The sequence below is a fragment of the Mobula birostris genome, chromosome 4, assembly GCF_030028105.1.
Source record: "Mobula birostris isolate sMobBir1 chromosome 4, sMobBir1.hap1, whole genome shotgun sequence".
NCBI lineage: Eukaryota > Metazoa > Chordata > Chondrichthyes > Myliobatiformes > Myliobatidae > Mobula > Mobula birostris.
This window is the reverse complement of record NC_092373.1, coordinates 7884676-7897199: the sequence shown is the minus strand read 5'-3', so window position 1 is coordinate 7897199 and position 12524 is coordinate 7884676. Positions and strand designations below refer to the sequence as shown.

Sequence of the window (12524 nt, the reverse complement as noted above, 5' to 3'; positions counted from 1 at the left end):
ATAAACCTCCGACAGATCTCCCCTCGGCTTCTGCTTCTTCCGAGGAAAAGATAACTGTCTAATCTGTCCAAACACGCTGGAGATGAAGGGGGCAGAAGCCAGAGTGGAAGGGGTACAGGCTGGCTTCTGCTGTCTTCCTTCCCAGTTCTGATGAAGAGTCTCAGCCCGAACCATTAGCTGTTTATTCATCTGCATAGCTGCTACCTGACCTGCTGGGTTCCTCCAACATTTTGTGTGGGTTGCTCTGGATTTCCAGCATCTGTGCAATCTCTTGTGCTTATTGTTAGGAATCTGTGTTTTAAAAAAAAACATGCCCTGCACTTCTGTGAAATTAAAAACACTCATTGTAAAAGCATGACCTCAGCCCTTCCTGTGTGCGTTCACACCGATTCCCCTTACTGAACAATACTTGGCTGTCGTCCTGCAGGCGGTGTGCTGCCAGAGGTAGGCGGGGGTAGGGGGCCAGGGCAATGAGTGAGTGCAGTTTGCCCAGGCAGGCTGCTCAGTGCAGTGACAGGCCTGTTGGCAGGTCCCCACCCAGCTAACAAGAGTCACCTGCCACGTGTTTCCAGCTCATCGCCTGCAACTTATTTAAACCCAGCCCTCAGCTTCAATCTTTGTTCACTCATCTGGTCAGGAAATGTTGAGGAGGCATGACCCAAAATCAAAGTAGTGGAGCTGACTTAGTGGTGAGCAATAACTTTAATAACCAACTGCAAAATAACAAGCCACAAAAGAGACACTAGATGTATTTATTTATTTATCTATTTATTTATTTAGAGATACAGCGTGGAATGGGTGCTTCCAGCCCTTCAAGTCGCACTGCCCAGCAACCCCTGATGTAACCTGAACATCATCATGGGACAATTTACAATGACTAATGAACCTACTAACCGGTACGTCTTCAGACTGTGCAAGGAAAGTGGAGCGCCAGGAGAAATACCATGTGGTTCACAGGGAGGGCATACAAGCTCCTTACAGTGGATACCCGGATTGATCTCTGATGCCTCGAGCTGTAATAGTATTGTGCTAACCATTACACCACTGTGATGCCTTCGTTGGCAACAAAGCAAGTGAAGGCTATGAGCAAACGGTTGATGCTGGCTGCTTTGAACAGGGATTGTGGATGTGGATGAGATCCGGGTTTAGGGTGCAGGCAATGAGTTGGAAATGAGTGGCAGGTGACTCCTGTTAGCTTGATCTTGGCCCAAAACATCGACTGTTTATTTCTCTCCATAGATGTCCCCTGACCTGCTGTGTTCCTCCAGCATTTTGTGTGTGTTACCAGCATCTGCAGAATCTTTTGTGTATGCAAGGCACCTACAAATCCTTTAATATACATTGAATACATCTTTAAATCTGAATCTCCAGGGTCTTTGGAGACCATTAATTTAACTCACTGCATGTGTAGGTGTTGCTGGTTGGCGCAGTGTATATTTAAGGTGGTTTATCAAAGCAAGTTGCACATTATAGTTGTAGAGCAATCATTCGAGTTGAGTGCGGTGTTCTCCTGTTGATGGGTCCTCAGGTGGCTGTAGAGGCCGATCTGGGATCCACATATTCTGGTGCCATGGGGGCACGAGTAAGTGGTGGCTGTGGTTAGTGGATGGGTCTTTTGTTCAGTGTCACCTTTCACAGCTGCCTCATTCTTTATGGCACAGCGGAGGTCGCTCCCATGTAGTGCAGCTCCCTCTTGAGCAGAGTTCCTGCAGGGGTATCTACTGTGTGCAATGCCTCCCCAGTTTTTAAATGTTGTGCGGAATTTCTTCAGGCCGATTTTGATGTTATCTTGAAAACGTTTCCTTCACTCACCAGGGGCTCGCTGACTTTCCTGCAACTGTGGGTAAAGGATCTGTCTGGGGAGACGTGAGTTAGGCATCCGGATGGCGAGATCTGCCCATTGAAGTAGGCACTTGTTACTGGTGTTATTGAAGGATGTTTGCAGGCAAGAGGAGTGCGTGCACTCTGGTAGGTGTTGGATTCAGATGTTTCCTTCGGTAGTCGGGAAAGAGGCCCAAAACCTGTTGCTTCATGATTGTCTTAGTAGGCTTAGATAGAAGAAGGAAAATTGAAACACAGAGTAACAGGACCAGAGGTTCTGCAGATGTTAGAAATCCCAACAACAGACACAAAATGCAGCACATTTGGAAAGGAGTAAACAGTCAATGTTTTGGGCTGAGACCCTTCATCAGGACTGGAGAAGAAGCTAGCAGCAGAGGGCAAAGCCAAGACTGAAAGATGACACCCGGCATGCTCACCTCTATTTATACTACATACATTCCTGTGCCAACAACTTAGGCACATATAATTATAGCTAGGGTGTCTAAGACTTTTGCACAGTACTGTATTTATCAATTGGAGTGGAGAGTGGGTTTTTTAATCTGGCAGGAGCAACGGATGTTGGGAATGGTGAGGGTGGAGCGCTGTGGGAGGGGTGTGGGACAGGTGACAGAGAAGGAGTGCCAGAGGTGGGGTGGTGCGGCTGCAGAAACACCCAGCCCTGAGACACCAGGCAGGTGATTTGATTCCAAGCAACTGGCTTTTTGATCATTACAGAATGTCTCTCTGGTTCTTCCCGCTCCCTCGCCTCTCCCTTCCCTTTATCCCAACCATGATTCCCCTCTCCCTTTCCCCATCCCACTTTCTGTCCACAATGTAGACCCACATCAGAATCAGGTTTATCATCACTCACAAAGGTCATGAAATACGTTTTTTGTGCCAGCAGTACAATGCAATGCATAAAATCATCACAGTATTGTGTAAAAGGCTTACGCACCCTAGATATATAAATATATGGTTAAGACTTTTGCTTAGAACTGTAGATAAGAAAACTTCCATTCAAATTTGCAGATAGGAGTCAGTTCCTATTCAAAAATGCAATATCAAGAGAAGCTTCCAGAGTCATACAACTGTAAGCACTAGGGGACACACTAAGCAACTGCATATACATTCTGTAACCACTAGGAAGCATACTAAGCAGTTAATGTATATAAAAACTACATATATACAAGCGGACAGTTAATTAACTGCAAAGAAACTAAGAATTAAACAGTTGGATCCAACATAGCTGATGGAATTCATTCTGTATCTACCTCGACCCTCTGCACAAATTTACATAAATGAAAAGGAAGCTGTTGGATATACAATTGCACCTTGTATGTGTACAGCTGGTTCATGCCTGAACATCAGGACGTGGTGATTTTGATTCTGACCCCTTATAGTTACTGACAACTGAGACTTCCTTGGATGTGAATGAACTTTTTATTCACCACCTGGAATCCCTTTGCTATGTAAATGTGTGATGGCGTTAAATGTCTGGAGAAATCACCAGCCCCTTATAAGGTGCCATGGTAGCGAAGTGGCTAACCTGTTCCAGCTCGGGGCATTCTGCATTTCAATACTGTTGTCGTTCTGAAAAGGGTCTCTATGTCTAGGTCCTTCTGTTTCCTCTCACAGTCCAAAGACGTACTGGGTAGGTTAATTTGTCATTGTAAATTGTCCTGTTATTAGGTAACGGTTAATTAGGTTTGTTGGGGATTGCTGGGACGGTGTGGCTCGAAGGGATGAAATGGCCTACTCTGCGTTGTATCACTAAGCTAAATAAAATAACAACATTACGAATATCGCAGGGGAGGTTTCCCTGTCACGAGTTTTTGGAACATAAACACATGAGGATGCCATGGTAGTGTAGTGGTCAGCGTGACAATGTTACAGCCCAGGGCTTTCTGTGTTCTGAGCTCAATTCCGGTGCCGTCTATAAGGAATTTGTTAGTTCTCCCCGTGAACCATGTGGGTCTCTTCCCACTGTCCACGTGGCGTGCTGGTTAGTAGGTTAATTGGTCATTGTAATTTGTCCTCTCATTGGGCTATAGGCGGATTGCTGGGCTGGAAGAATTTGTTCCGCACTGTATCTCAATAAATAAAAAGATTGTGCAAACAAAAGCAACACACATAAAATGCGGGAGGAACTCAGCAGGTCAGACAGCATTTACGGAAAGGAATAAAGAGTCGATGTTTCAGGCCTAGGCCCTTCAGCAGGACTCAACCGGAAACATTGACTCTTTATTCCTTTCCATAGATGCTGTCTGACCTGCTGAGTTCCTCCAGTGTTCTGTGAGTGATACTCTGGATTTCTAGCATCTGTAGAATCCCTTGTGTTAAAGATTCTGCAGACAGTGGAACGCCAGAGTAACACACTCAAAATGCTGGAGCAACTCATCACGTCTGGCACAAGTTCTCAGATTCTGAAACTATGGTCCTGTTTAATTTCTGACTTCTTGAGATTTTGTCAAAGTTTTACTCTATTTTTTTTAACTAAAGCAGGTTTTTTAACCCCCCTGCACTGTGTATGGCTGAAGGAGAGTAGTATTATCATTGTGTTCTCGTAGCATGGGTGCATAGCACTGCCCAGCCTTCTTCTCTGAGCTGGGCTTTCTAAAGGTGCTTAAAAAGCAGTGTAGTGCCTCTCCCAAGGAACTGGAGGGTGTACTTTGCAGCCAGTACAGTATTGTCACTGTGATAATGTTGCAGAAGAGAGAACACTGTGAATGCTGAGCGGGGACAGTAGTCTCTGTGTGTCCAATCCTGCAACTCCATCCCTCTGTTTCCCCCCCCCACCTCACACATTCTCCTGCAGCCCCTCCCCCTCCCCCTTTCTACCACGGTTAGCACAACTCTATTATAGCTCAGGGTGTCGGAGTTCAGAGTTCAACTCCGATGACATCTGTAAAGTGTCTCTATGTCCTCGCTGTGAACATGTGGGTTTCCTCCGGGTGGTTCACTTTCCTCCCACAGTCCAATGAAGTATCAGTTAGCAGGTTAATTGGTCACTGTAAATTGTCCCGTGGTTAGGCCGCGGCTAAATAGGTAGGTCGCTGGCAGCGCCGCCTATTCCGCACTCTTATCTCTGAATGAAGCAAAATATTTTTCTGTCACCGTGCCCTGCCGCCCAGGTTCAGCAACAGCCTGGAGCCAAGTGACCAACTGGCCAGCATCCCCAGCCTCTCGGGGGTTAAGTTGGTGCCTCGCGGAAGTTACTTGGTGACCGCGCCAGTCGCCTCGTGGCGGTGAGCTTGAGGAGGGGTGACAGGTGGATAGACTTGTTACCCTGAACTTGGCCAGGACTTGGCAAGGCAGCAATCTGTCGAATCGTAGCCAGCCTGTATCCAGTGGAGAGGCCCAGGGCTTGCTGTCCCACCATCATTCCATTCTGGAAGCACCCACCATTTGGGTATTGTGGATGGGGTTGGTGGTCTTTGGTTGACAGTGAAGATAAAAGTTTGGGACAATGGTTCAGTCCACTCAGTGGGGGGGGGGAGGAAGAGTTGGTGTGGCAGTGCGAACTTGTCTTATTTTTAATTTATGCAACAGCCAAACCCTGTTTCTTGTGGATTGTTTTAACATTAACCTTGTTTTAAAAAAAAGTCCATCTTTTTACAATCATTAAGACTTCTGGTTCCACTTCAGAGGGGAAGGGTTTAATTTTCCAAAATTGAAACGCGAAGGTTTATGGGTTTGGCTCTGAACTGAGATATTTGTTACACGTTGTAAGTAAGTGGATTCAGTGCTGATCTTTTAATCAATTTGCAGCTGTTAAACGGTGTCAGATTAAATTGCAGTGTTATTATATTCTGCCTCTCGTCTGCTTTCTCTTACAGTGAGCTAATGTGTTCATTGTCACGGTGAGGGCAAAACCAAAATCAGGTTTATTATCACTGATGTACAGTACTGTGCAAAAGTCTTAAATGTATGTTACAAAATTCAGTAAAGCAAAGATGCTTTCAAAAATAATTAAATGAAAAGTTTCTAAATATCAAAAAAATTACTATAAAGAGCAGTAGACAGTCAAAAACTAAATCAAATCAGTATTTGGTCTAACCACCCTTTGCCTTTAAAACAGCATCAATTCTCTTTGGTACACTGTTGTGCCATTTTCGGCTGGCAGGTTGTTCCAGGCATCTTGGAGAACTTGCCACAGTTCTACAGACTTTGGCTGCCTCACTTGTTTCTGTCTCTCCAGGCACCCTTGATGATGTTGAGATCAGGGTGCCATTGAGCCCATTTCTTCTGAAACCGTATAATAAACTTGGGCTGCCAAAGGCTTTTGCACAGAGCTGTATGTCAACTTCAAATTCAAGTTCATCGTTATTCAGCTGTACACATATACACGTTGTCACCAAACGAGACAATGCTCCTGTGGACCAACGTGCACATATAATTCACACACGACACATAAAGTAATATTACCATAAATAAATTAACGAATAATGACAATAGACAATAGGTGCAGGAGTAGGCCATTCGGCCCTTCGAGCCAGCACCGCCATTCACTGTGATCATGGCTGATCATCCGCAATCAGTATCCAGTTCCTGCCTTATCCCCGTGTCCCTTCACTCCGCTATCTTGAAAGCATCCAGAGACTTGGCCTCCACAGCCTTCTGGGGCAGAGCATTCCATATATCCACCAATCTCTGGGTGAAAAAGTTTTTCCTGAACTCCGTTCTAAATGGCCTACCCCTTATTCTTAAACTGTGGCCTCTGGTTCTGGACTCACCCATCAGCGGGAACATGCTTCCTGCCTCCAGCGTGTCCAATCCCTTAATAATCTTATATGTTTCAATCAGATCCCCTCTCATCCTTCTAAATTCCAGTGCATACAAGCCCAGTCGCTCCAATCGTTCAACATATGACAGTCCCACCATCCCGGGAATTAACCTTGTGAACCTACGCTGCACTCCCTCAGTAGCAAGAATGTCCTTCCTCAAATTTGGAGACCAAAACTGCACACAATACTCGAGGTGTGGTCTCACCAGGGCCCAGTACAGCTGCAGAAGGACCTCTTTGCTCCAATACTCAATTCCCCTTGTTATGAAGGCCAGCATGCCATTAGCTTTCTTCATTGCCTGCTGTACCTGCACTGATGTACAAGAACACCTAGATCTCGTTGTACTTCCCCTTTTCCTAACTTGACTCCATTTAGATAATCATCTGCCTTCCTGTTCTTACCACCAAAGTGGATAACCTCACATTTATCCACATTAAACTGCATCTGCCATGCATCCGCCCACTCACCCAGCCTGTCCAAGTCACCCTGCATTCTCATAACATCCTCCTCACATTTCACACTGCCACCCAGCTTTGTGTAATCTGCAAATTTGCTAATATTACTTTTAATCCCTTCATCTAAATCATTAATGTATATTGTAAACAGCTGCAGTCCCAGCACTGAATCCTGTGGTACCCCACTGGTCACTGCCTGCCATACTGAAAGGGACCCGTTAATCGCTACTCTTTGTTTCCTGTCAGCCAGCCAATTTTCAATCCATGTCAGTACTCTGCCCCCAATACCATGTGCCCTAATTTTGCCCACTAATCTCCTATGTGGCACTTTATCAAAGGCTTTCTGAAAGTCCAGATACACTACATCCACTGGCTCTCCCTTGTCCATTTTCATAGTTACATCCTCAAAAAATTCCAGAAGATTAGTCAAGCACGATTTCCCCTTTGTAAATCCATGCTGACTCGGACCTATCCTGTTACTGCCATCCAAATGTGTCGTAATTTCATCTTTTATAATTGACTCCAGCATCTTTCCCACCACTGACATCGGGCTAACCGGTCTATAATTCCCTGTTTTCTTTCTCCCTCCTTTCTTGAAAAGTGGGACAACATTAGCCACCCTCCAATCCTCAGGAACTGATCCTGAATCTATAGAACATTGGAAAATGATTACCAATGCACCCATGATGTCTAAAGCCACCTCCTTAAGTACCCTGGGATGCAGACCATCAGGTCCCAGGGACTTACCAGCCTCCAGACCCAACAGTCCATCCATCACCATTTCCTGCCTAATATAAATTTCTTTCAGTTCATCCATTACCAGAGGTCCTTTGGCCACTATTATATCTGGGAGACTGTTTGTATCTTCCCTAGTGAAGACAGATCCAAAGTACCTGTTCAACTCGTCTGCCATTTCCTTGTTCCCCATAATAAATTCACCCGTTTCTGTCTTCAAGGGCCCAATTTTGCTCTTAACTTTTTTTTTCCTTTTCACATACCTAAAGAAGCTTTTACTATCCTCCTTTATATTCTTGGTTAGTTTACCTTCATACCTCATTTTTTTCTCTGCGTATTGCCTTTTTAGTTACCTTCAGTTGCTCTTTAAAAGTTTCCCAATCCTCCGGCTTCCCACTCATCTTTGCTATGTTATACTTCTCTTTTATTTTTATGCTGTCCATTACTTCCCTTGTCAGCCACAGCCTCCCCTTAGGATCTTTCTTCCTCTTTGGAACGAACTGATCCTGCACCTTTCGCATTATTCCCAGAAACACTTGCCATTGCTGTTCCACTGTCATCCCTGCTCGGGTATTGTTCCATTGAACTTTGGCCAGCTCCTCCCTCATAGCACCATAGTTCCCTTTGTTCAACTGTAATACTGGCAGTTCCGAGTTTCCCTTCTCCCTCTCAATTTGTAGATTAAAACTTATCATATTATGGTCACTACCTCCTAATGGCTCCTTTACCTCGAGGTCCCTGATCAAATCCGGTTCATTGTACAACACTAAATCTAGAATTGCGTTCTCTCTGGTAGGCTCCAGTACAAGCTGTTCTAAGAATCCATCTCGGAGGGACTCCACAAACTCCCTTTCTACAGGGGCACAGCATCAAGGACGTGTTCAAAAGGCAAGGCTTCAAGAAGGCAACATCTTTCACCAAGGACCCTCACCACCCAGGACATGCCCTCTTCGCATTGTTATCATCAGTGAGGAGGTACAGGAGCCTGAAGATCCACATTCAACGATTCAGGAACAGCTTCTTCCCCTCCACCATCAGATTTCTGAATAGGCACCGAACCCATGCAGACAACCACATTATTCCTCTATTTGCCCTATTTATTCTTGCAACTAAGACCATAAGATATAAAAACCTGGATCCTTCTGTCCATCATCCCCCACCTGACCTGGTTCCACCAATCACCCACCGGTATGTCTCAGCACTGCACCCCTCCCCCACCTGGATCCTTCTGTCCATCATCCCCCACCTTAGACCATAAGACAAAGGAGCAGAAGTCGGTCATTCGGCCCATCGAGTCTGCTCCGCCATTTTATCATGAGCTGATCCATTCTCTCATTTAGTCCCACTCCCCCGCCTTCTCACCATAACCTTTGATGCCCTGGCTACTCAGATACCTATCAATCTCTGCCTTAAATACACCCAACGACTTGGCCTCCACCGCTGCCCGTGGCAACAAATTCCATAGATTCACTACCCTCTGGCTAAAAAAATTTCTTCTCATCTCTGTTCTGAATGGGCGCCCTTCAATCCTTAAGTCATGCCCTCTCGTACTAGACTCCCCCATCATGGGAAACAACTTTGCCACATCCACTCTGTCCATGCCTTTCAACATTCGAAATGTTTCTATGAGGTCTCCCCTCATTCTTCTAAACTCCAAGGAATACAGTCCAAGAGCGGACAAACGTTCCTCATATGTAACCCTCTCATTCCCGGAATCATTCTAGTGAATCTTCTCTGTACCCTCTCCAACATCAGCACATCCTTTCTTAAATAAGGAGACCAAAACTGCCCACAATACTCTGTCTCACCAGTGCCTTATAGAGCCTCAACATCACATCCCTGCTCCTATACTCTATTCCTCTAGAAATGAATGCCAACATTGCATTCGCCTTCTTCACCACCGACTCAGTCTGGAGGTTAATCTTAAGGGTATTCTATACGAGGACTCCCAAGTCCTGTTGCATCTCAGAACTTTGAATTCTCTCCCCATTTAATTAATAGTCTGCCCATTTATTTCTTCTGCCAAAGTGCATAACCATACAACATTGTACTTCATTTGCCACTTCTTTGCCCATTCTTCCAATCTATCCAAGTCTCTCTGCAGACTCTCCGTTTCCTCAGCACTACCAGCCCCTCCACCTATCTTTGTATCATCAGAAAACTTAGCCACAAAGCCATCTATTCCATAATCCAAATCGTTGATGTACAATGTAAAAAGAAGCGGCCCCAGCACGGACCCCTGTAGAACACCACTGGTAACCGGCAGCCAACCAGAATAGGATCCCTTTATTCCCACTCTCTGTTTCCTGCCAATCAGCCAACGCTCTATCCACGTATGCAACTTTCCCGTAATTCCATGGGCTCTTATCTTGTTAAGTAGCCTCATGTGCGGCACCTTGTCAAAGGCCTTCTGAAAATCCAAATATACAACATCCACTACATCTCCCTTGTCTAGCCTACTTGTAATTTCCTCAAAAAATTGTAATAGGTTTGTCAAGCAGGATTTTCCTTTAAGGAATCCATGCTGAGTTCTGCCTATCTTGTCATATGCCTCCAGGTACTCTATAACCTCATCCTTGACAATCAACTCCAACAACTTCCCGACCACCGATGTCAAGCTAACAGGTCTATAATCTTCCTTCAGTTAGTCCTGACGAAGGGTCTCGGCCTGAAACGTCGACTGCACCTCTTCCTACAGATGCTGCCTGGCCTGCTGCGTTCACCAGCAACTTTGATGTGTGTTGCTTGAATTTCCAGCATCTGCAGAATTCCTGTTGTTTGCGTCTATAATTTCCTTTTTGCTTCCTTGCCCCCTTCTTCAGTAACGGAGTGACATTTGCAATCTTGCAGTCCTCTGGAACCATGCCAGAATCTATTGACTTTTGAAAGATCATCACTAATGCCTCGGCAATCTCCACAGCTACTTCCTTCAGAACACGAGGGTGCATTCCATCTGGTCCAGGAGATTTATCAACCTTTAGACTATTCAGCTTCCTGAGTACTTTCTCTGTCGTAATTGTGACTGCGCACACTTCTCTTCCCTGCCACCCTTGAGTGTCCGGTATCCTGCTGTCTTCCTCAGTGAAGACTGACCTGGTTCCACCAGTCACCTACTGCCCTCTGCCTCAGCCCTTGCTCTCATTTCATTTCCCTGGCTGTCTGCGTGTAATATATGGAATAAGGTGGACCACTAAAATTAAATAACTTGAGGCATTTTCATGTAAAATGTCACATTTTACTTCAAGTAGTTATTGTTTACATATTGAAAACTGCAGAGTGACCGTCCTGTTGGTCCGTAGAGGACCCTGGATCACATTCTGTATCAGTCATCTTGTCTCCCTGTTGAGTTTCACCCACAGGCCTGTAACCTGGGCGATCGTCGCTCTTCCGGTAGAACTTCCATGTGAGGACGCCGACAAAGAACATCTCTAGAATTAGCAGCTGGTTGTTAATGACTGTGGAGGAGTAGAAAGCACTGGAATGACTGACGGGTTGTGATCAGTCCATGCAATGCCTCAATGAAGAGATAACATCTCTAGCGATGAGATCCTTAGTACTCTGGTGGCATCGCACCGAATCACAAGGCACACACATCCGTACATACATAGGCACGTACACTCAGTGGCCCCTTTGTTAGGTACACCTCGTTAATGCAAATATCAAATCAGACAATCGTGGCAGCAACTCAATGCTTAAAAGCATGCAGACATGGTCAAGAGGTTCAGCTGTTGTTCAGAACAAACATCAGAATGGGGAAGAAATGTGATCTAAGTGACTTTGACTGTGGAATGATTTTCGGTGCTGGACAGGGAGATTTGGGTATCTCAGAAACTGCTGATCTCCTGGGATTTTCACACACAACTTTCTCCAGAGTTTACAGAGAATGGTGTGAGAAACAAAAAGAAACATCCAGTGAGTGTCAGTTCTGTGGGTGAAAACACCTTGTTAATGGGAGAGATCAGAGGAGAATGGCCAGACTGGTTCAAGCTGACAGTAACTCAAATAACCATACGTTACAATAGTGGTGTGCAGATGAGCATCTCTGAATGCACAACACATCGAACCTTGATGTGGATGACCACAAGCATACGCAGACTGGCCACTTTATTAGGTACAGGAGGTGGCCACTGAGTGTAAATAGATATAATTACGTTGAAAAGGCTCTGGGATAGATAGTTGCATGGGAAAGGAGGAGAGGGACATGGACTAGTGTAGGGGGCGTCACAGTTGGTGTGGATGTGATGCCCAACCCCTTTGCTGGATTCAGAATGTTGAACGGTGGTTTGGATTGAAGCCCAAAGATCGATCAGAAGTGCAGAATGTCTGGAGCTTGGGTCTGAATCTCTGCAAGTCTGCTGGGGAAGCCGGGGCCCTGTGCCAACAAATATACTGCAGACAATGCAGTATATGAAGGGCTAAGGTATTGTTGAGAAACCCTACTGTTGCCTATTTTGGTTGAGAGGGATAATAAATCATACATGATGGAACAGTGGAACAGACTTGATGGGCTGAATGGCCTGATTCTGGTCCTATTCCTTACGGAAAGAGTAAGGGGAGGGAGCTGAAAGGTGGGAGTGTGTTTTAAAACCATCAATCCTAGTATGGAAGTGAGCCGAGAAGCAGAAAGGTGGGTGGCGGGCCGGGGGGGTGGGGTGGGGGTGTGGTCACTGGGTCCTCCCCACCAACCCGCGCACACAGCCTGCAGGTGTCCCCTGGTGTGGCTTACGTA

General features: G+C 45.6%; 1 protein-coding gene across 1 annotated transcript in view; it reads right to left on the bottom strand.

The window, feature by feature from the left end:
- Nucleotides 1–11027: 11027 nt before the first annotated feature.
- Nucleotides 11028–12524, bottom strand: part of LOC140195830 (organic solute transporter subunit alpha-like) — a 53718-nt gene continuing 52221 nt past the window's right edge. Inside the window, exon 9 of the mRNA XM_072254464.1 lies at nt 11028–11250. Coding sequence (XP_072110565.1) covers nt 11051–11250 — 200 coding nt within the window. The 3' untranslated portion in view covers nt 11028–11050. The remainder of the gene's footprint in view (nt 11251–12524) is intronic.